Consider the following 25,861-nt stretch of genomic DNA (forward strand, 5'->3'; position numbering starts at 1 on the left):
GACTAGTGCCTTTTCCATTTTCCAAATTAGATATTAATAACCCCTGCCTTGCGACCGTACCCTCTGGGATAGGCTCGCCCCCCCCCGCAAGCCTTGTAGTTTCAGAAAATGGATGGATGAACGTATGGATGTTAGCAACTATCTGGCAGTTTTTTCCATTAATACTCAATGCTACTGAATTGCGTATGTTTTATAAATTACATATTTCATTATTTACTATAGTCTTGAATCGGATAAGTGGTTTGGAAGAGGGAGGGTTGGATGGATGTTTTATTATTTTTTTTTATGAATAACCAAGTAGCTTTAATTCTACTCAGAAGTCTATCCCTGACCTCATGACTGTGGTGGTAGAATCGTTGATGCCCTGAGGAGGAAAACAGAAAGGACTGGCTTGTGACAGACCCGACTGTGCGGGGCCCTCGTCTAAACCGACGATCTGCGCATGATTGCTGAAGAAAGTGCCTTGTCCTCTGTGATGGAGCCCTGGCACAGCTTGTGCCGCTCCACCTGGTGCCGCGTCACGTGATTGGCTTCCCCTTTGTGGACCGTGCGCTCTGATTGGCTGCCTGGTGCCGGTCTCCGTGATGTGTCTGCCTTCCTTTCCTATGGTCCATGCAGCAGGGATGACACCTCCTATTTGCTCGTAGGATAAAGCTGGCTTTGTTGGGGGGGTCAATAAGCTCACTTGGTCAGCATCAAGTTTGTTTAAATGAACAAGCATATGCAAGAATTTTCTTTGGTTTGTTGCCTGGCAGTGCTAGTGTTTTTCTTTCCTTTGTCGATGTCGCAATGATTACAAATAAATGATGCAGATATTTATTTGTTGTGTTCATCGGCATACAGTTTTTGGCTTTCAGTCGACTGTTCCGGCTCTTACGGCTGCCAGCAGACAAAATGAGCCGGGCAGCAGCAGCACAATAAGCCCCGCTGACGCTGGAATTCTCACGCGGCACATTCCGGAAAGCCGCCCCCGCGGGTTTGAGCGCATCCTGGACCAGGGGCCTACGCCGACACTTAGAGAAGCACGTTGGATAATGAGCCGTTTTGTCATCCTCACCTGGAATTCTTAACGAACCTCTCCCACCCAACGGCCCGCTGCAGGGATTCGAGCCCTTCCCTCCCCCGCTGTCACGTGCCCCCCCCCCCCCCCCCCATTGAAATGGCAGTTCATCTTTATCAAGAAACGAGCTATTGTCATGCAAAACATATTGCCTGGAGGCTTTTGTACATCAGCCAATTGCATAATCAGCCCAAAGAAAGAGCCGCCATTGTGGGGTCTGTTCCTGGTCATGTCGTGTACGGCCCCCGGCATGAAGGGGGCCATTTTTACTTGATGAATGTTAAAATAGTTTCGAGGGGAAGTGCTGTACTGGGATTACTAACAAGGTGGTCAAAGCGAGCAGAGCTACATATAGACTATGCAAACGGGATTCGTCTGATCCACCCTCGATCCCCGGACTGTGTCGCACTAAACCTTTATTTTTTTGTACCGCCATATAATTCCCATTACATAACAACCACAGCATTCACTCCCCTACTGAACATTTGCCAGCCCTGGGTGTTAAATGGGAAGCGAAAGGAAATGCACCAAAGGAAAATTTCAGGCTTTTCCGCTCCCTTGGCGACGGGCAGAGTGGAGGGCAGCCCCGGTAATTGGCTGTGGAGGACCTTGCAGAGGTGTGTCAGTGTAGGACCCCTTCCTTGGATTAAGGGTACGACTTAAAAGACAGTGTCCCTTTGTCATCACATAGCAGAGAAAGGGGTGGGAGATAAGAGAGCAGTGCTTATCAAAACAAGGCTTTAAAATTCTTATAATCTACGTAGAGCCAGTATTAATTACAACTTTCTCCTGTACCCTAATTGGTCCAGGTGGTACTTAATTATACGTGCAATTTATGCCTTATGCATGCTGTTCTTTGAATAAGTAAGAAAAGTCCACAGTTTATCAGATGACAAAACTGGCAATACTGCAAGCAGAATATGTAGTTTATTAGGGTTTATTACTGGGTGGCGTGTAGCTCAGTGGCTCAGGGATCTGTGTCCAGATGGTGGTGGGTTTGAATCCTGTAGCCGGCAAAGTAATCATATCAGTGCTGGGGCCTTGAGCAAGACCTTTAACTCCACCTGCTTCCGGGAGCACTGGATGACCCAGTACTCTGATACCAATGCTGTCTCGGAGTGCAGGAATCGGTTTGTGAAAACACTGAGTACGTTGTACGTATGGCAATCAAAGTATCTCACTTGAAAAAAAATCAAAAATGAATTCTGCTGATTGATTGCTGCTTGTTGCTGAAACTGCAGCCTGATGGGGGTTTGAATCCCGCCTGTGCTTGTGTGTGTTTTTCTGGAGTACTTGCTTTCTCCCTCTGCGTGCACCAGTGACTGCCAGCTGCTCTTCATTTCTTTACAGTCCATTGGCAATTTACGGGACACTGAGTCACCTAACCATGATGCAGTCGGTGCGTCTGCATTTTCCATAGTTTGTGGTGGCGTGCCCTGCGATGGACTGACATCTCCTCCAGGCTTGTGTCCTTTACTTCCTGAGCTCGTCATGCTCCTGGACGATGTGCAAAAACCCCTGAAGATATCTGCCTCTCCACCTGCTGAATTTCAGGCTTCGCCTCTTAGACATCCCCTGCATCTTTAAATTATAGTTCTAATTGTAGAATATAGAAAGTTGCATACTCCTGTTTCCCCTCACTGTCCATATACATGCTGCACATACATTAATGGGACTTGCCAAATTGCCCGCAGGTAGGCATGTGTCACTGAAGGGTTTGTGAGTGGTTATTGCGATAGGTTGGCACCCTATCCTAGGTTGTTCCCTGCCTTGCCCCCTTAGCCTCCAGGATAGGCTCCTGACCCCCCATGACCCCCCAAGTGATGGATGGATGGATGGATGGATGAGTTTAATCACAATTATTTGCATGCGTTGCCAGAAGTCACTGGGCATTTGGTGGTGGTTTGGTACGGAGTCGCCCACTGGGGCTGATTCGCCAGTTTTCGTTTCACAGTATGATGATGCATTTAGTTTGCCTTTAGTTGCAGCTACGATATAAAGACACAAAGCATGAAATGCTCTGTGATCTACACTCACAATTGTTTGGCACATTTCATTGTTGATGAATCTACCTAAAGCGACTTTTGCTGTATTATTAATTCTTTTTACTTTTTTTATTTTGCCATTTAGAAACTTGGAAATGTTTCCAAAAGAGAAGCTTCTAAATGCATGACTTTTGTTGTGGCATGATGGCATTCAGTTTGAAAGACAGGATGTACCCTTTTGCATATTCATTATACCTTGTCTTTGTTGACTTATATTTATAGCTAATTAAATATTAACAATGCGTATTTTGTAGTTCTTGTCTTTTTTTGCCTCTGGTATCACATGATAGTTATTCAGCGCAAATTAAATGTTTTTTTAATATATATTAATTATTCATAAGTTGCTATTTGAGACCTATGAAGGAACATGTCCGTGGGGTCCTCACCAACTGCGTTCTGGGGACTTGGAGAAAATTTTCCGAAAGCATCACCACAGTCTGAAATGTTCACACCTGGAGCTGCTCTATGTAATGTAAGTGTGTGTAGTGACAAGTGTGTGTAGTGACAAGTGTGTGCGTAATGACAAGTGTGTGTAGTGACAAGTGTGTGCGTAATGACAAGTGTGCGTGTAGTGACAAGTGTGCGTGTAGTGACAAGTGTGTGCATAGTGACAAGTGTGCGTAATGACAAGTGTGCGTAATGACAAGTGTGCGTGTAATGACAAGTGTGCGTGTAATGACAAGTGTGCGCGTAGTGACAAGTGTGTGCGTAGTGACAAGCGTGTGCGTAGTGACAAGTGTGCGTGTAGTGACGTGTGTGTGTAGTGACAAGTGTGTGCGTAGTGACAAGTGTGTGTAGTGACAAGTGTGTGCGTAATGACAAGTGTGTGTAGTGACAAGTGTGTGCGTTATGACAAGTGTGCGTATAGTGACAAGTGTGCGTGTAGTGACAAGTGTGTGCATAGTGACAAGTGTGCGTAATGACAAGTGTGTGTGTAGTGACAAGTGTGCGTGTAATGACAAGTGTGTGCGTAGTGACAAGTGTGTGTGTAGTGACAAGCGTGTGCGTAGTGACAAGTGTGCGTGTAGTGACGTGTGTGTGTAGTGACAAGTGTGTGCGTAGTGACAAGTGTGCGTAGTGACAAGTGTGTGCGTAGTGACAAGTGTGCGTAGTGCTGATCAGAAAAGCAGAGGAAGCTGGGAATCTCTGGAGAGGAAAAAGGACACAATCGGACAGAAAAATAAATTGATCAGGGTTTTAAAAATAGATTGTCTGGTAAGTTCAGACCTTCCAAATGCTTCATTATGGTCATAGCCGTGAAAATGATAATATGTATTGCTACTCTTACAAATAACTGCATTAAAACTGTCAGGCTCTGGCCACCCTTAAACATTTATGAATCACATCTGAAGTGAATCGGGTTTCCTTTGTACTGGGATATACAAACTAGGTAGGGATGAGGAAACCCTTGAAAACTACAAGTATGCCCATTGACGACTGACAGCCAACAAATTGTTCGGACAGTTCAAATGCAAATGTAATTCAGTAAATAAAACTTAAAAAGCATCACAAAAACATGCAATCAGAGATTACAAGCTTTGCACTGCACTAAAAGCACGTATTTCCAGTATCTGCTTGTCCTATGCTGTGGGAGCCACACCTGAAAACTATGGGTGCAAGGCAGGGAAATCACCCAGAACAGGGCGCCATCTCATCACAGAATCGCACACACACACACACACACACATATCTACAAGAGACAATTTGGCAACTCCAGTTGACCTTAGCATGATTTTGGATAACTGGGGGGGCGGGGGGGAGAACATATAAGGGGAGAACATGCGATCTCCACATGAACAGAGTGCTAACCACTGCATCGCCACACTACTGCACAAACAGCATGACTGCTTGAAAAAATACAGCCAGCTTAATAATTTTTACACTTTGTGTGATGGTGTCGTTGCAGTAGCTTTAAAGAAAGTGCTGGCTTTATGTTTTATTCTCGCATGCGAGGTACATTATTTAGAAGTGATAAACCACCGAAAAAAGAGAAGTCAACAGACTCTCTTGTACAGGAGATAGTGTGTGTGTATTTATGCGTATCCTGTAACATTATGTATGATACCATCTCCTAAATATAACAGTATATATATTCATGCTTATTATAAAGAGCAGTAATCAATGTCATTGACCTATTTAATGCCAGTATTGTTACTTTGTCACAACACCCGTAATCTTATTATATTTCTTTGAAATTAATTGCCTGGGGGGAGGCTATTGTCTTTAAAAAACATTTTTTCAAAGTCCGATCAGGTTGCATATACATCAAAAACCAACATGCACATTAAGACGGTCTGATATTTTAAAACTGAGACTATACAATTGCCCATTGTTTGTCATTGTATGTCGCTGTTGTTTTTGTTCCGTGCATAATATGAACGTAAGCCCAGTGCATTGTTGTGATGGTAAATTGATAAGTGGGCCTAATTAAACATGCTGGTTTCTCAGGTTTCCGAGAAATAAGGTTTGGTAGTAAAACGTAATGTTATCGGTCTTATCTGAATGTGTAATAGCACCAATCAAGTAAATAATTTATTGTTCTGAGATTGTAAATGAACATTATGTATCTGCAAAGATTTTTAAGCTGGTCAGACTTAACATTATGACTGTATTCAATGGGTTTTTTTTCCCGAGATGTACCATGATTAGTGACAGATGGACTTCACAGTCGTCAGGCATATACACAGTATGAATCACTCACACACACACACACACACACACACACACACACACAATCAAACAAAAACACATGTTTGTAATTATATATTTGAGGGGACTCTACATTCATTTTTATGGGAAAAACCCTAATCCAAACATGATGACCTTAACCCCTACCCAACCCTAACCTTAACCATACGTAACCAAACAAAATACAAGACCTTTGGCATTTTTACTTTTTTGATTGCATTCACAAATCTTTGTGGGGACCTGAAAAACGGTCTCTGAAACGTCAAAATCGCAGGTTTTTATTGCACTGTAGGGGAAATTTGGTCCCCCATAATGTATTATAAACAAAATCCACACATAGAAACACACACACACCCACATATACACACACACTCACACACAGAGACTAATTTGTGAGAGCTTCCCTGTTTTACTTACTCAAAGTGAATTTATCCAGGTCAATAACCTGATATGATTAACTGATTTTAGCAGTGCTTTGGGGGAAACGTGATCTATATTTATTTATTTATTAGTTTTGTTTTTATTTTGGAAGCTGCTGTAATTATGGTTTTAGGGACGCAGTGTGGTTGAGACTGACTTAAGGTCATGACAGCTGCTTGTCGCACACTTTGAAAGGCGTAATTTTGGTAACGGTTGAGCGCATTGTCTCAGCATCTTATTTTTAGGTCGGTGATTTTATCACAACGAAAGCTGGACCCCGAGCAGACATTAGATACCCAAGTAGTTCAGTAGCTGTGAAATATATTTATCTGTGGATTAATGACTTAGGCATGTATCAGTAAGACCACAGACTTCCTCTTTCGTTGTTCAAATCTCTCTCTCGCTCTGTGGTGCATTGATTTCAATTTCCATTTTTTCCCTGTTCTTTGCATGCTCATATTGGGTTTCCACCACTTCTCCGCAGTCCGTTGATAAGCAGTTTCAGCTGTCATATTGACTCTGATTTTCCCTGGGAATTTGAGTGCTCTGTGATGAACTGGCATTGGCTTTGGGGGATGTGTACCTCGTGCTAGTGGCAATAGTTGTTGAAAATGGATGAATCGGTATCTTTCAAGCAGAAACACAAACTGAGGGGATGTGTCCCTCTCTTGCACTGAATACGTTACTTGTATGTTTTCTTGATTATTAGGCTGATGAATGTATGCATCCTGCAGCAGTTAAGGCCTCTCTGGCATGTGGAGGCTCTGTTGCCAATAGTAACCAAATAGAACACAGTGATGCCCACTAAAAGGCACCAGGCTCCTTAGTCACCTCAGACAGATCTGATTGGAGGCGAGCTCTCAGCTGCAGACTCATAAAGGCTTTCTTTACCTTCCTTCCTGTGTTTGGGATGTCCAAAAAAGTCAGACGGAACCTACTTCTCCCCCAGAGAGCTCTATAGTTGGTTGTATATTAAATTAATTTGAAATTAAATGCATATTTAAAAAGACATATGGTGGATTTCATACAACACATTTTTGTACACTCTTTGAATTTTTGTACATTGTTATCACTGTAAAAACGTCTAAGTAATATTAATCTCTTAATAATCTCATAACTCAACTGAATTAACCAAATGTTTGCTTACACAGAAGCAAAAAAACTGTTTGCAAGGTCTCATAGTAATTTTTTGATATTCTTTATTTATTCTGTAGACCTTCATACACTTTAAATAGTTGATGAGATGACTGCCAAAGTTCTATAACTGTCACCTACAATAACAACGTCCAGGTAATCACTTAGCTAACCTGGCCTTATATATGGTAAAAAAAATAGTTAAACTTCTGAACAATAAACAAGCTTCCTGGCAATAAACAAGTTTAATCAATTTGCTGTGGATTTATGCAGGAAAATAAAAATCAATTAAAACTGTTCATTAATATGCTTAATAGGTTGTAAAAGTATTGATTCTCAAGAGGGGGGAAGATGCAAAAACATAGATTAACATCTTTATCACGGCACTTGCTAAACAACTATTGCGCTGGAATTTTTAATGAATTCATGCATCTGTTTTCCATGGTCATAGGGGACATGGAGCCTGTCCCAGGAAGTAGAGGGCACGAAGATTTGGGGTGCCAGTCCATTGCAAGGCACATAGAGACAATTTAGACATGCCAGTTGAACTGTAGGATACGGAAATTGCCAGAAGGAACCCAAAAAACACAGGGAGAACATGAGGGCTCCGCAGACACAGCAGCCCTGTATATGTTTTCAACCTGCCCATATCATCAGTCATCGGTAGACAGTGACACCTTTAATGGGGCTGAAAATCACCGAAATACGAGTGATTGGTAGCTTTACTTAGCGTGATTTGCATTTTGGAACCAGCAAGCTTGGATTTTTGGATAAATAATATAGTGGGTAGTAGTGGGCGCAAAATAAAAAGCTATTTATGTGAAAGAAATGATTACTACGTGGAAATGAGGAGGTGGAACACTATCACCGTTAATTCAGTTCACTTGCTGTTTCCTTATGTATCTGCAACTCGTGTCCTGTTTTATTTTTGCCCCATGCATAGTTCTAACAAACGTGATTATTTACTATTACTATTTGACTGGCTTGCATCCCGTACAGGGTTTTCCCCTGCCTCGAGCTTTGGGTTTCCTGGCTTCTGACGACCGGATAAGCAGTTTGGAGGATTATTTATGATTATTTACGCAGATGACTATGATTTATACTCCCAGGTAAACTGCGGGTGCACTATTTACAGAAATACGTCATAAAACTAGCCGCGTGCAGATGGCAAGTTTTCCCGCGCAGCTATGTGGTGGGAGTGGCGCACGCGGCGGCTGTCGGTAATTGCTGCGATCCCAGCTGTGGGCTACAGTTCGCTGCGAAACTGTGTCCTGAGGGTAAGAACACTGCGCGACAGCCGGCGGACAGAAACCAAGTACAGAGGATGCCTCTTGATAAGCTCCTTGTCGTTTCTCTGTACGTTGCGTTGAAGAATAAAATAACTTTCTTTACCGCTCCGCCACGAAACAGCTCGCTCAAAGCGGACCTGAGCCGTTTGCTAAATGGCGCCTGCTGGACTACTGCGTTTTATCTTGAAAACAGCATGCCGGTGCCTGCCCATCAGAATTCCCAGTATAATCCTTCCTTAATCCCGCATAATACTGCTTGTGGCTCCGGATAAATTTAAAATCTGAGGTCATTTCCTCAAATGTAATTGGGAATGCATCAATAAAGCTTAGTTTGCAATCAAATGTTGTCAAGGTTTACTCCTTGTTATACGTCATTGCAAAACACAGGTTTTAAAAATTGTTCTGGCCCAAAGATTTACATTTACAAAACCTTTACGATTTTCTTCAGAAAATAACATCCCAGATATCATACATATTTCACTTAATTAGAGCAATCAACCAAATAGCTAGCTGTGCGTAAAAGGTCTCCAATCGCGTGCGCCATTGTCTGAAACAGAAAACAGTACCGGCATTTAAATATCTTTGGAATTTGCGATTTTGGGTAATGAAGTGAAGTCTATTCCTTTGGATTTTTATTAACTTTACGGTACATACAGCTGAAAAAACCATGCGTGCACCGAAGGGTGAATGGTGCCCGATGGTACCAAATAATTCATCTATCTATCTTTGTATGTAGGAAGTAGGCTAATCTCAGTGCAACCAAATACCACCATTTTTATCATGTAGGAATATACTCCTGTGCAATATGTCATTCTGATGATGCACCAAACAGAATGTAAGGTATTCAGATACTATTTTTCTCATTATGTAAATTGTCTTGGTGTGGCCTGGTTGGAGATGGTCATCCAGAATGTAACCTAGGTAACAGACCAGTTATTTCGTTAATGTGAGGTGGAGAGGTAGTCATGTGCAGCTATTGCCATCTGGAGGGAAAACAAATCAAAGCAAAATCTTACCAAATCGAGATATAGTAGATGATGAAATATGCATTCTTGAGTTAAAGTACTTTTTATTGTTGCATTTTGATGTTGTTTTCTTAACATAACAACAAGGCATGTTATGTTGTTGCTGGGCAGATTTTCAGTATTTTTCTGATGGAGTGAATATTCTCTGCTAATGGTACTGACTGGTGTTTTACTCACACAAACACACACACAGACAATATCTTTTTATTTCTATTTTGCTTTCTTATTCTATTTCCGCAATTTTTAATATTGGTTATGGGTCATGTATTGCCTTGCAAGATAACTAGTGCTGATTGGACAAAACCTGGCAAAATGCAGTTGCTTGACAATCTCATAAGGGGCACATATGAAGTGAAAAAACTTTAATTGGACTGGCCTTTAGTCCAAATGTAAGAAAGTTCTTACAGGCTGTTTCAGGGAGGCTACACTGATAATCTCATACAATTAGTGCTTTTCCTGTCTAAAAAACTATTATCATAATTTTTGTATGAACTTAAGCATTGTCATTTTCCTATAGGCCATTCTGTAATATCTCGCTGTTTACTTTGTTTGTTTATTTTTAAGAATTGGAATGTACCCTTTTTATCATTGTGTTAACAGTGAGGTTTTGGTTCTCCTGTTGAACTTCAGTGTACGGGAATAACAATCTGTTTCAAGTCGATTCCCGAATCTTCCTGTGCTAGTGGACCAGAGTGTGACTTTTTTTAATCCTTATCAGAAGTGAAGTCCTACTGTCTTGCTGCCTGTAATCCGCTTGTGATAACCACTGACGTGCTGGAGGAGGTCTTTACGACAATCCTGTGCTGTACAACTGCAGTCTTTAAGGGCATTTGTCAGTGAACAGATAAGCTGACTACAGACTTGAAAGATAAAGAAATGCCCCATTCCATCCATGTGATTTCTTATTTACTTACAGTAGTTCCCAGTATGGCTGTCAGTTCATCGAACATTGACCAGAAAATGGAGTCTGCTTTTGTGTTTTGCAGTCTACTGGTCTGTTCTGAGCAGTGATAGAATATATTATATCACACTTCTGTTCTCTTAGCTGGGCTGTGCTCCCTACGCACATTCATTATTCACACTGCTGACCTGCCAATCAGCATATTTATCTGTGACGATCTTTTTTTTGCCCTGCTCAAAATACCTATTCTTCCTTGGCGTTCAGTCAGGCCAAGAGTTTATGGGCTGGGTTGTTGTGCTTAGGTCGGCTTCTCTAAAGGCGTGAAGCATCTTGTAACATGCTATGTTTAATGGCCTTGAGAGTACCCAGAGATCTTATATCGATGTGTCAACCATGAAAGATTATACACCCCCACCCTACCCACAGCCTAGACTGAGACCTTCTAAATATAAAATCGTACAATCCGAACGCGTGAGGAGCTGCTGGAAGGTGATTGATGGACAATTAATATATATTTAAAAAAGCAAAAACTCTGAGAGGAGAACCTTGTCCTGTGATTTGTGGCTGAAGTTTTCCAGGGCAGTGACTGCCATGATGCATGCATGTATTGCAGCCATTATAAAATTTTCTATAATTAAATTCTCCTGCCTTATTTTCAATTGCCATTTAGATCGAGTCTTGATTAAAACTGGGACGCCCAGACTGGGTCAGATTTAATAATGGGGAAGGAACTCCCAACTGGAGTTCCACTTGTAGAGCATGTGGGAAGGGTCTACTGGAGTTCGTGCTAAGAGCCATGATCTGCACATGCCACTTTGCTGACCTCACCTATCCCACTAACCACATATTTAGTCTAATTCACAAGAGTCTTTGTGGTTGTGGTCATATCTTTCATGAGCATTTGGGGCAGCAGGTAGGGAAAAGGGGACTTGTAACCTAAAGGCCACTAACCTAACTCCCAAGAGAAGCCCTGCTATAATTCCCCAGCGAGCTAGATAACCTGACCTGTCCAGTAAAACACCCAGCTGCACAAAGTCAAGACTTGGTTTGGCTGAAACCTTCAGCTGCCAGTTATACTTGACAACATGATTAGTATGACTCCACTCCAATGAAAAGGAAGCATCGTCTGGGCATGATGGATGACGGAGCCCGGTATGTGGGGAAATTTGATTTACCCCAGGCATGGGGATTAAAGCCCTTTCACATTTCAATTTTCTTTACAAATCCCGTGCTTTCTGGTGGACGGTGACAGCTCACTTCTCTAATCTCATATGACCCTCTGTGGCTGGCGAAGACAACAACAACAAAAGATACTGTAGCCTTGAAGCATGGAATATGAGAGTGGCACTTTCCTGACCTCTAAAGAGGTGTTTCGTTCCGGGTCCGTTAACTGTAATGTCATAAGTTTGCATCAGGAATGATTGTTCCCTGTGCATCTTGTTAGCCGTGTAATATGCTTATTGATTTTGAGTTGTCTTGAAATGGCTCCTTTGATTGCAGGAATAAACACTTGTTGTATCATGTTTTTGGTTAATCTGTGATTTTCTTTATTATCTGCTTTGTCTCTGTCAGGCTTCATCTGCATAAGCAGATGTACTGTGGAACCAGCGATACATTTACATTTCATTTATTTAGTAGAGGCCTTTGTCCAAAGTGACATATAAACGAGGCAGTTAATACATCACAAGCATGCGGCTGTCAAGGAGTCAACTTAGTATAAATACGACTGGCTACGAATCAGTGACTAGTAACTAGTGCAAGTTAAAACTGGAGAAAGAGCTAATAATACATCATAGAACCTAACAGAAGAACTGTTCAAATTGAAACACCGTGAAAATTTAATTCGTACTAGCAAAATATATGAGTATCCAGTGTTGTCAAGGGACAGCGGATGAAAATGGACCATGTTAGGGGTAGGATGAGCTAGTTAAGGTGTTCCTGGAAAATATTGATCTTGAGGCATTTCTTGAAGGTTTAGAGGGATTCTGCTGACCAGACGTGGTTACAGTAGGTGGCTTCTCCCACCATCAAGGATTCACAGTAAAACCTGTGGGGTTAGGTTTATTTTCACATGCTGGAGAGATCACCAGGTAGCATTGACTTTCCGATCGAAGAGGGTGAGGTAGAATGTAGATCTTAATGAGCGGAAATAAAAATGGGGAAGCCAATTGCTTAGTTAATGGCTAGTTTGCAAAATGCAGATAGGGAAAAAAATTAAGAGACCACAGCGACATTTTTAGTTTCACTTATTTCTCAGTTTATGGGAAGGCGTCTCTGTAAGATAAACAGCTTTTTTCAAACTCTACCCTGGCTTTTCCCAGCATCTCATTGATGAAGGACTTCTTCCATGCTTTATGCGTCTTTAAGAGCTTTGAGTCCTAACTGTTCTAGCCGTGCACTTCACACCACTTAAAGTTTCCCATTCTTTTTGAAGGTCACTTTAAGTCATCCTCCGATTCTTGAGAAACTGTTGGATAAGTTAAGTCGTCTCTAGCATTAGAAAGTTGCTTCTGCCCTCTACCTGACTGTTTTTTTTGTCATTGCCAGTGTCTCTTGCTTCACCGTGTTCTTGTGTACTGGTGTCTTAGAAACTTTGAACCAACTCCTTGGCACAGTGGCTTCTGTTAGACCTTCTGATATTAATGGAACATGTGCTTGGGGACATTCACATTGAGTCATGGCTGTAACAGTGGAGGGGTGACTGTGCCTCTTCTCCCTGTGTCCAGATGTCAGTGTCAGTCACCCAGCTAGGTCATCCATGGCCAAGAGGGAGCTCCAGTGTAGCTCTGGCTGTCAGGCTGACCAACGTCTGGTTGTCTTATAACACTGGGGTCACTCTCTGTTGGAGACTTTGCTCCATAGTAGAGATGCACTGATCCGAATCGGCGCCCATCCAGACCTATTCGATGGATTGGCCATACGTGACCAATCCACGCCCAATACTTACTTATTTAGTTTTTGGCAGTCTCTAAAAAGATAGCTCCTATTTCGTGTTAAATCTATTGCTACAATTGCACGTCAAGTCTTTCCTATTTTGGATGTGTTTTTCTGGGGATACTGTACACTTTTAATAGCAACTAGTAGCAGATCGATTTGCAATCTTTGAGAAGACAAAGTTTTGAGAGGTGGGAGCAGTGTTTACCGGGACATCCCACTAAACAATGAGCACGCAACTGTGCGAGACATCGCAAATAATATGAAAATAGCAGTGTATGATTTGGGAGTCGCTAGCTCGCACCGTTTTGCGCACTTGTTACAGCTTGTGATACAGGGGCCGCTATCGCAATTAAGTGTAAGTGACGCTGTTGCCAGTGGGGGAAAAATTGTGGGGCATTTTACGCATTTGCCACTGGCGTGTTCTCTTTTGGAAGATATTCAAATTAAACTGTAAATCGCCTCAAAAAAGCTTAAAACAAGATGCACGAACGAGGTCGAACAGTACGTTATGTATGTTTCTAGTAGTGTATTTAAAGATTTTTTGGCATACATTTTTTCACCTGTATTTACTAATTTAAAAATATTACTAATAAATATATAATGTTCATGTATACTTTAAATATTATATTCAAATTTGAATTTAAAGTAAAAAGCTCTTGTATCGGAATCGGTATCGGCAGGTGTGTATTGGAATTGGACCGGAACTCAAAAAATGTGGTTCGACCCCTCTCTCCATAGCTAGTGGACTTGAACAGCTGTTCCGAAACATGTTTTCCTAATTTCACACATGCCGCAGATTTCCCTTCTGCAGTATTAAACAGAACCCTCAGGTCTTTGTGGAGACCGCGGGTTTCTCTAGTGATTGTGCAAGTTTCCCCTGGGTACTTCCATAGTACTTCTATTTTTCCCACAGTCCCAAAACACTCATGTGAACTAGTGACGCTAAATTGTCCATTGTTTGTTTAAGTGCATCTTATTCAGGTAGTGTCCTGCCTCGTGCCCTGTTCTATTACTGGGATACACTCTAGACTCGCCATGACCCTCTACTGGATAAGCAGTTACGGAAGATAATTGGATGAATATTGAACACGGTACTTCAATAAAGTGAATCAATAACAGATGCATAATTTACAACTTTTACAATATAAGCAAAGTGCTTAGCTTTCTGTGATGGACTGACTTTGCTATCATTACCTACTCTTCCTGGGATTGACTCCAAGTCATTGCAACTCTTAATTGGATAACCAGCTATTGAAAATGGTTCTATGGCTGAATTGAAGGATGAAGTCCTGGCTCTCGGTGACCCCTGCTTCATTTTGGTAGAACACGTGTAATTGGCTCATTTGCATGCATATCTTATCGTTTCGTTTACAGATTGTTCTTCCGTTAGGAAAGCCAAATGGAAGGACTCAAGTGATGTGCTGAAAGACAGTATTGCCTGAGGAAATACCAGGCCCCATCCTTTGTAATGTTATCCCTGGGAGGGAAATTAAATGAGCTGGCGTTGATATACTCTATCTCTCTCTGTATTCCAGGACTTGCTGGTCGAGGTATATAACTGTTCCTTATTTGTGTCCCACTTCACCTGATGGATGCAAAATCTGGGTTCTGCCTCTCAAGCACACACCTCGTTCCAATTAATTAACTTGTCAGCAGGCATTGAGCCCAATGTGGAAATAAAGGTGTGACGTGTTTGGCTAAATCTGACTTTAAATGGGATGCAGGCCAGACATGATGCTCAGCAGCTGCTCACTTTCTTTTCTCATCTCATTCATCAATCGCGCGGCAGCAGAGAGACACCGGAGGTCTCTCCTGTCGTTTGCCATAAATTAAGGTCACGCGAGCCATTGTGTTAAAATAAGGTTCAGTCCATATCCAAGCAGCTCTAGGTTTCAGGATTAGTGCATTTTCCTGGGATTGTAATTTGTATTTCTTTATGTTTCCATGGGTTCTAGACTGTTGGAGCTACTGCAGTGTTTTCCGCCAGTAAAGTGCTATTAAATGTAGTCTAAGATGGAAAGTGTCTGCAGCGGGTTTTCCTCCATATTTGCTTTTCTCATTGGTGTTTCAGTTTTGGGTCCACAGCTGTTGTTTCCCCAATCTGGACTTTGCAGAATTAATAAGGTTTCCAGAGAGGCTTCCACATCTGCTTCAGTAATTATTATAGCCGCTGTGTGATATGTTTTTTGTTTTTTTTGATATCGCGCTCTCTCAATGGTATTTCCCTCATCAGAATTTTAAACTCTAGGGTTTAATCGGCTTGCAATTTGTGTTTCCCTATTGAGGGTCTTCCGTCGATTCCCTGTTTTTTTGTGTAAGTGATGTCTTCATTAATTTGTTGATGTCCACATCTCATCTCTTCCTTTCCATCTGAGAAGGACACGTTTTCCCATATAAATGTTCGATTTGCAGTATGGTTACACGTCAACAACTCTTTCATATATAATTAAATCCCAATCCATCCACCCCTTTTCTAGGTCACAAAAACTTGTACCAAACACCGACATCACACTTTACACAAACGTTCTGCATTCTGGGTGTATTTCTACCACAATAACACAGTTTGGAATTATATATTTTTTTTCGTTCATGCTTGCTGTAACAAGAAACAAACCATTTAAAAGGGCTTAGTATTGCAAGATCAAAAAAATATTTGTTTTCTGGCTATTACGAATACTGCCATCTAGTGTTTGGTAATAAAGAGCTTTTGCAAATAAAAAAGCAACAACGTGCCACTAAGATGAGAGTAAAATTCACTCATTCATCTTAGGATATTAAGGGTCCTGTGGCAAGAAAAACATGCTTATTGTAAATTTTGGTCTTAATTCTTCTGTTATGGGCATTTATTTCAGAGAGGACTTTTCTGAATTTTGGACGATGCAGCTGTTTACTATTCAGGCTCTAACATCTGCCAGATGTGTTACACACCAAGTAAGGGAAGCCTGAACCATCTGAGCCATTTTCCTTTGGACTTGGCAGCTTTTCTGTGAGGTTATTCATGGGGGTTTCTGTGACGCTGGTTGTGCTGAGCTCACAAGGGCAGTACAACAGGAGACAATTTCCCTGCTTCGAAGGAGCACAAAAAGCAGCGTTAATTCCCCTTCGACATGAACAGCGGACTTTATCATCGCAGTCTGTGTGCACAACATACATATTTAAATTTTAATTTGAGAGACAGTGTAGGCGCCCTGTGGACAGAATGAAAATTGGCTGGTTCGTAACAGTCCACGTTTTGTTGCGAAAAAGCATCACGGTGAGTGAAAGTGATGGTTTTTAGGCTACTTTCAGGTGCTTCTGAAGCTGGGCGTATAACAAAGAGAAAAACATTATGTAAGCGGTGAAGTACTTGACAACCTTTTCCAAAGCCTTCGAAATTATCCACAAATCATATATGGCATTATAAAACATTATCTGGGATATATATGTTCTAAAAATTTCAGGAAATTGCTGAGATAAGAGTTAGAAAGCTGAGTCTGTTTGGGTATATAAAATATGTCTGGGTTATTTGAGAAAAGTATTTCTATATCTGGGGTAATGAGGATTGCCTCTGCTGGGTGTTTGGGAGTTCCTCCTAGTGTCATTTGTTGTTTTCCTCCCACAGTCACAAGACAGACAGTTAGGCTAATTAGTGTCTGTAAATTGCCCATGGTGTGTGATTGTGTGTGGGAGTATGTGTATGGGCCTGGTGATAGACTGGCCTCCCTTCCGATGTGTATCGCTTTTGTGTGGCCTGTGCTTCTGGGAGAGCCTGCTGGCTGCTCCTCATCCATGACCAGGTTAAGCGGTTGGAAGATGGATGGGTAACAGTGATTGGGATGAAGCATGACAATGAAAACTAATGGCAGGAAAAAAAAATACACCAATCAGGTGCGCAAGGGTAAAAACAAATCAAAATCTGGCTTTCTGCTCATACTGCTTTTAGATTATGGGTTTGGGTTGTTTGTAGGGGGTGGAGCGAGGGACAAACACAACTAAGAGAATCTGCTCCTGTAATTGGAACGAGGCCAGATGAACTGAGCTGTCATTGAAGTTAAATGTCATACATCAAGCTCGGCCCACGTGTTTGGGTGGTGGACAGTCAGAGCATTGTCTATTGTGCTGTTGTGTGCCACGATACCCGGTGTGTCTGTGGAAGATTGTTCCAGTCACAATCTGAGTTAGCAAAACAGCAATGTCGCAGAGGGGTCCCTCGTGTCGATTTCGTGATGGGGCATGATCGTGAGCTCCCCCCGAAAGGGAAGCAAAAGTGACACGTTGGGAATTCTGTGTCACTCTGAGAGGTCTCTTACGCTGACGCTTGATTGTTCGCCAGACATTTAGCAGAGGTAGATGGAAGTTTAGTGCTTTGGTAACCTAGCAACAGCGAAAACCCACACAGATTGCTTGTGTGCGTGCCTACGAGTTACCTGTGAGATTATTCAAAGTGAAGATTCGAAAAAGGTGGCTATTTCCTCCCTGTATTTACAAATGCTGATTTTTATTAAGCTGAGGATTGTTATTACCGATAAAACCTAAGTCGCGCACTTTTGCCAGTGAACCTCTCTTTATAGAGTGCTATGCAAACCAGGAAAAATATCAATCTTTCCCCCCCCCCTCAAAGATAAGGCTTTGTGTGGGTGCAGGTCAAATATTGTTGACATTTCCAGCTTCAGCAGCTGCGTTCTGATTTTTCTAGCCATAAAGAGGGGCTTATGTTTGAATTTTGAAGGTCACTGCAATTGACTGGTATCCCATCCAGATTTTTTGCTGTCTTGTGCTTCCTGGGACAGACTCCTGGGAACCTGTGACCCTGAACTGGATAAATGGTTAGGAGATGGATGGATGTTGCATGTTATATGATATTGAATATAAGCCTTTACGAAGCAAAATGGCTGTATTCTTTCAGTTAAAAGGCATTCTTTCCACATGCATTATCTTTAGCAAATGCTCAGTCCCTCTGTTGTCTGAGCCAAGGCTGGCAGCCGTGTGAAATGATTTTCCAAATTAATAGTTATAAATACATTTTGACAACAAGCAGTTATTTTAAAGCTTGGATTAGCGTGAGACATAAACGAACGGCTTTAAGCATTGATTTGCTACTAATGTCGACAGCTCTGCTATCATGTCAGGTAGACCGCTCACGTTCAGAAGGAAAGAGAATTCTGGGAACTCAGACATATTTTGCCCTAGCAAACGCGTTGCCTAGTAACAGCACAAACTTTCTTTTTTTTCCTTCCCAAGCAGGCAGTAATGGACAAACAGTGCCATTGACTCTACTGGATGGCCAAGCGCGGAGTTTGAGTCTTATGGGATTGCCACACATGGCCAGTGTAAACATATGCCGTTTCACAGAACTACATGAATTAAGCTTCTAAAATAGTTTAAAGGCGCTGCTTCAGTCAGATTTCTTTTTTTTTTTTAATTGACAGCCAGGGAAGTGAATAAGGGGATTGTGAGTTGTCCAGAAAGTGGACTGTCGTTAGCATTCAGTTGCTTGGCCTGTTCCCGGCCACTGGCCCTCAGATTCAAAATCAGACTCTGATTTAAAGTTTTGCGTTGGCAGGACACACAGCAAATGTAGCCACGCGGTCTGGCAGACAGACTGACAGATTCTTCGTTAATCCTGGAGGAAATATCTGGTTTACAATAATATAACACACATTTAAATAGTAAACAAGGTAAACCGAAACAGTGCAAAAAGTTGACATATCTGAACCTGTCAGGGCCGGGTTTGTTCCACAGGGGTGAGGCTTCAGTGTCAAAGTTTGGTTTAAAAAAAGTTTTGAATACTGAGGCTCTGGTTTCTCACCACAAACACGGTACTAAAAAAGCATCCATCTTCACAGCCACCTTTTCCTTCACTCTTTGCTTCATTGTCCCCTGGGTGTGAATGTTGCCTTGACACTTCCTGGAGTTGCGTTTCCCATACGTTACACTGGTGTCTCGTGATCCAGTGCTCTCTGTTTGAGATGTTAGAAGAGAAGCAACATTCATGTCTCTGGTGACTCTTCCTGTGAAGTCAGCAGATGGATTGGAAGAGCATGGGGGGTCATGAGGTCGCTGGAAAGGGGTGTGTGGCGCTCCCGATGTCTTTGCAAGAGTCCTGGTGCTCCCTGTCCTGCTGTATGGCTGTGAGGAATGGACGCTATACAGCGACCTGAGATGAAGATTGGACTCCTTTGGTACTGTCTCTCTTTGGAGAATTCTTGGATACCGTTTAGTTGACTTTGTGTCGAACAAGGCAGTTGCTCAGGGAATCCCGAATGAGGCACATTACCTGCATTGTGAGGGAGCGTCAGTTAAGACGCTGTGGGCGTGTAGCGCGTGTCCCTGAGGGTGATCCGGCTTGCAGGATGCACATTGCTGAGGACCCAAGCGGCTGGCCCAGGCCAAGGCGATGCCCATCTGACACCTGGCTGCGGCAGATAGACGCCCATTTCTGGAGTGTGGGACTGAACCGTGTATTGGCCTGGGGGGGGGGTCGCTAACCGGGTGTTTCGTCACTTAGTGGGTGCAGTAACATGCGGTACCAGTGAATGCTCCCCAACCTGACTTAACCTGATCTGACCTGCTCTCTGCTTGGCTGTAATTTTCCATAGATCAAGGAGTTAACTTGATGGTCGCCGAGCCTAAAAGGAGTTATGAAGCAAATTCTGTACCAGACAGTAACTATTGTTTAATGCAGTCAGAGTTATTAAAAACGGAGGATTCAGTGCATTGAGGACATACTTGAATCACAGCTGCTTCATAGTCTCTGTGATTTAATACCAATTGGAAGATCTCTCTGTCTCCACGAGTAGCTCATTCCACAGCTGCTGCTAACACTGAATGATCCAAGTTGATGAATATCTGTGGTGGTTTCCTCTCAGATGTCTTGCCATGTTGCAAAGGATGTGACCATGTCGCTCCCCAAGTGTTATGAGCCTACTAATGTTCTACTGAGATCTCCCACTTGCTGTAGATCATCTCCTCAGGCATGTGATAACATTTCTAACCAGCTGTAGACATCTTAGTGCTACGGAATGTGGTCTCAATGTTTAATTTAAGCTGAAATGTAGCAGTTCCTGTTGTGTTGCTTTTAATGTTTGTTTTTTTTTTTTTACCAGTTTTAAAATCCTGATATTTATTTTAAATTACTTAATATTCATTTTGATTAAATTAATATTACTCATAATTAGAGTTTTGTTGCAGGCATCTGCAAGGAAATTATGAGTAGTTTTAATGGCAGTTACTGATGTTAGCAATTTTGTTCTTATTAGTCAAATGAGCACTTGTAGATACCTGTAATTTTATCAGCTTGTGTAAATATAATTTCTGACATTCATAGTTTCATAATAACAGATGGCAATTTAATTTATTTATCATCATCATGGTTAAAACTCAGTACAGTTAATTGCTAATTAATTAATTTATTGCTATAAGAATTATTGTTCTTGTAAAAATCTTTGCTACTCCAGTTGTGTACAATATCTACAACTGATGCAGTTTGTAACTGATATTTAGATTTTTATAATAGTATAGCATTTGACCATTTAGAATTACAAAAAAAAAATATATATATATATATATATATATATACAAGTAGGCTTAGTTCTCGCTGTCTGAGCTCCTGATTTACGAGTTCATGCCTGTTTGGGGATTTTGTGCCGCAAAAATAAAAATTTTATTTTTCATAATTTAAAATTAATGAGTGCTTCCCAATAACGTGGTACATGGCCCAACATCAGATCACTTTCTGATAATGCTTTGTGAAATATTTAAATGTGCATTTGTACCTTACACATCCGCGTATTTGCAGCATTACACCTCACGGCATATTTTACAATGATGCCCAATTTTTACCAGTTTGTTTCATGACCCAACCAGATCCCCGTAATACACCAGGTTCATCTGATGGATTGTTTCTGAACAAGCTCAGAAACACCAACTCGGAAGGGGATACATGAAGAAAAATCTGCTGAAATTCAAAGTGACCAAAATTAACTGCAAATGTTACACTTTTAACGAAGGAGTGCTCTTTGTTTGTCTCCTAGGATTTTTTTTGTTTAATTGCTCATATACTTTTGATGAAATGTTAATTCTAATAATACGTCTGTATTTTCTTTGTTTATTTGACAAAAAAAAATTATGGTGGTAATTTTTTGGCTGGAACCAAAGTGATCATTTTTGTAACATTTCTAAAGCTACAGTACATACCTCTTGCTTTGCGAGTTCTTGATTAACGAGTGACAATTTGGAATGAATTAGCTCGTAAAGTCGAGAACTACCTGTATTTTTAAAAAGCGTAGAAGATTTAATTACGTATGTATTATGAACACTTTGAACTGTAGCAGTTATCAGTGGTTTAAAATTTTTGTAGAAAGGTTGAACTATGTATTACTTGTACAATTGCATTTCAGGGTCATTTCATTCATTCTTTGCCAGTGCCGTTAGCGACACTGCACTAGAAGTGCTGCATGTGGATGCTGCTTTCATTCTTTAACGCCTCCATCTCTCTTTCTCCGCAGTGATCTGTAACTTCCGGGGCTCCGTGTCTCAGGGCCTCACTCTAGAGATCGGTGAAAGCGTTCAGATACTTGAAAAGTGCGAAGGTAAGGTTCCTTTCTTTATAGATACCAATCGTACATGAATCCAAATGCCTTTTTTTCCCCATTATGGATGAAGGCTCAGTGTATTTGAATTAAATAATAGCAGGTGGACAAACTTCAAAAGGAACAAATGTAACCAGTAACTCAAGGCTGTGGTCAGAATGCAGGGCGCATCTTCACTGCTCTAATGCCCACAACCTCCTGGGTCTGAAATCCAGTGTTTTAATGCAGCCAAAATGCCTGCAGTTTGTTTCACGGGCCTTACTCCGGTGAGATTTGACCTCTAATACAGATTTTCACCGCTCAAATCAGATAGTAGGCCTTTTTGTTGGTGTAAATATGCAATATACTTAATTGCTTTGGGCACCAAGTTCCGACACCAGTTCTGCCATTTGTAATTTATAAGCCAATTTCAGGCTAATTCATCGGCCAGTTTATAACACATAATGGTAGGCTTTAGAGAATGTACGAGATAAATACACTGTGTTTTTGCAATGCCGAATATATTTGCCATGGTGAGTTATCTACTTGAAAACGCATTTGTGTATTTCATGTCAGTAAAATAAAACCATAGTAGCTTGTTGTTCTCCAGGTTATAGATAGGTAAGAAGACATGGTGCACAGTGAGTTATTCTCTGAAATACCCGTGTTTGTGGCCTGATGTTATAAAAGTAGATTTACAAGAGCAGGCAGAGCATTAAACTCAATGGAGCCAAAAGGAAGGAGATGCTGATGTCCCAGATATCTTTGGTGTTTGCTGCCCTATAAGGAGCCCATTGTTTTTGCTGAAGGAGAGACTTCTGTCTGCAGAAGCCATATGAATAACGAGATCAACAGCACACCATTAGGTCTCCATGGATGTCGGGTATTGACGAAACCCAAGATGGCCTACTTCTTGGGAGCCTTTTGACCTTGGGACATACTGAGGGCTGGTCTCGAGGAGGAAAGCATATAAGCAAGGCTTCGAAACCCATTGAGAATGTGATTCCTGTGCATTCTTAATGACTAACCAGTTTAATCCTGGGGGATGTGATGCAAATCAATACAGTAACCAGCAGGACACATGTTAAAGCTGGTCACAGCTTGAGAGTGTATGGTAATACCACCCCCTGTGAAGTTGTAGACCTCGTTTCTTCATTACCTAGAAGAAAGTATCTGTGACGTCAAAGCGGTTTTTCCATGTTGAGGTTGGAAGCCAGATGCTATGACATCAGGAGAAGATTCACAAAGGACACAGTAGGTTAGCATAGCTTGAGACTTGAGAATATTCACATTTATTGACGTATATTACCAATCTCAGATAAAAGAAACAAACAATAGCCTGGAATGTATACACTGCATGATGCCCAAATGCCCATAAACAGTCGGCCCTCGTTTATCACGGTTAATCAGTTCCAGACTCTACCGCGATAAGTGAATTTCAGTAGGATTTAGGATTTATTTATACATCGAATATTTACGTAGTTAGAGCATAGAAAATTTGTTTACAACCTTCTAAATACGGTTTTTAACATTATTAGAGCCCTCTAGACACGAAATAACACCGTTTAGTCACCATTACTGTTATGATTGCCGGACACGGAAGCCGGAACGGGGAGACGAGGAATCAGGATCGAAGGGTTTATTTGGAATCACTCCAAATGCAGGACATAGAAACATGTAACATCAAAATGTCAATGACAGACAAAATACGAGAAAATATGACATATTAGACGTTACAAATATCATATTATTATTATCATACATTTCATTACAAAGAGCAAAGATGGTTCCGATGCTTAGTGATGTATGATTTTTACTGTCTCGATCAACTTTTTAATGAATATACAAAAAACCGCGATAGAGTGCAGCCGCGAAAGTCCAAGCGTGAGGTGGCGAGGGGCGTCTGCACAGCATACCTGACAGGAAGTGATATGCAGTGGTAAGTGTCTAATATTTAAGATTAACCGACCAGCTTCACCTTGGTTAAACAAAGAGTTGCTTAACGGTAGCACTGGGATCAAAGACGCTTGGTTTCAAGTTGCCTGACATTTCCGACAGTAATGGACATGCCATCGATGACAATTCTATTGTAAGTATTCTAAGTATTGTGAGTCATTCTTGTGGAACCCATCTCAGAGGAAAACAGGAAGAAAAAGTCATCTCCAGACTGTTTCGCTTTGCGCATCATCCAGATGTAGAATCTTTTTTAATACAAATGTTTACAGTGCCATTGCTTCAGTAACACTTATTAACGCAGCTCAAGGACTCTTCATGTCCTTCGGGAAAAGTCACTTTGACACGTCCCAGGAGATCTGGGAATTAGATTTCTATTACATTTCATGTTTCCTCTTCTGATCTCTTTTAATTATGTCTCCATTTCATATGTCAATAGTTGTCATTGATATCCTGTTGAATTTTTTATTTTTTTTTGTAAGTTTAATATTCAGTGGTTGAAATTGTTGAGCCTATTCCAGTGCATAATATACAGGTAATATCCAAATTTTCCAAACTGCTTATCCTACTGGGTCGCGGGGGGGCCCGGAGCCTATCCCGGAAGCAATGGGCATGAGGCAGGGAACAACCCTGGATGGGGGGCCAGCCCATCACAGGGCACACTCACACACCATTCACTCACACACCATTCACTCACACATGCACACCTACGGGCAATTTAGCAAGTCCAATTAGCCTCAGCATGTATTTGGACTATGGGGGTAAACCGGAGTACCCGGAGGAAACCCCACGACGACATGGGGAGATCACATGCAAACTCCACACACATGGGACTCGAACCCGGGTGTGAGGTAACTGTGCTAACCACTGCACCACCATGCCGCCCCATTTTATATAAGATATTAGACCTTATTGTTTTTTTTGTTTTTTTTTGTGTAAGTTACTTTTTCACAATGGATGTGTAATATATGTGAACACACGCACAAAAATCACGGTTCGGTACATATCTTGGTTTGGAAGTCAGGGTTTGGTCCGTCTTCAGTTCCACAGGGGTAAAAGAAACAAAACATAAACTGATTCTATTGTTTCTTCATTAAATAGTAGTTTACTGAACAAAGTATGATTGTGTTTCCTAAATAAAAAGTCTCAGTGAATACTGCTGCAACTTACTCATAGAATAAACTAAAATTTACATAGAAGTAAATCAATGTAAATATTCTCTCAAGTAAATAAAAATACAATAAATATCCATTAAGGTGATCTGTACTGTATTTTTAGATTAGCAGCTTTCAGCTTCATATTAAAAATATGAACTGGACAAATATTGTCTCAAAAAAAAACATATAATAAAACAAATATCCATTATGGTGCAGCGTTTAAAGAAATACCTGGGCTGTACTTGTATTCATATTAGCAATTTCCAGCTTCACATTAGGACGTGCGCGCGCATTCGGGGTGGTACGGCTTCACCCGGGGGAAACACACAAACACATTTATTTACTATATCTGTTCGGTACAAATGCTTACACATCTGGTACGAAAACGTGTACCATTACACTCCTAATACACACACACCCTACATATAATATAGATAGCCAGTTTGCAGTTTGATGCCTTAACATCTACGATGCATTAACATGGAAGGCCATACAAACGCTATGTCTATAAAGAAAATATTTTCCTTCTTAGATGTTGCCTTTGTGGTGGTCTGTTAACAGGTTCCAGGGGGAAAAAAATGACACTTCACACACAGGTAGACAAGGTTTCCAATTGATAATGCAAAACAGCTAGAAATTAAACTAAATATAATTTTAGTAGTTTTCTTTTTTGGCAGAATTGGTTGCAGTGCAATGAAAACTC

At 41.3% G+C, this 25,861-nt stretch overlaps 1 protein-coding gene across 1 annotated transcript in view; it reads left to right on the forward strand.

Annotated features, from left to right (window-relative positions):
- Nucleotides 1-25,861, forward strand: part of dock3 (dedicator of cytokinesis 3) — a 184,712-nt gene that overhangs the window by 26,784 nt on the left and 132,067 nt on the right. Inside the window, 1 exon segment of the mRNA XM_049023708.1 lies at nt 21,986-22,069. Within this exon segment, the coding sequence (XP_048879665.1) occupies nt 21,986-22,069 (84 nt within the window).

The sequence above is a fragment of the Brienomyrus brachyistius genome, chromosome 8, assembly GCF_023856365.1.
Source record: "Brienomyrus brachyistius isolate T26 chromosome 8, BBRACH_0.4, whole genome shotgun sequence".
Lineage (NCBI taxonomy): Eukaryota > Metazoa > Chordata > Actinopteri > Osteoglossiformes > Mormyridae > Brienomyrus > Brienomyrus brachyistius.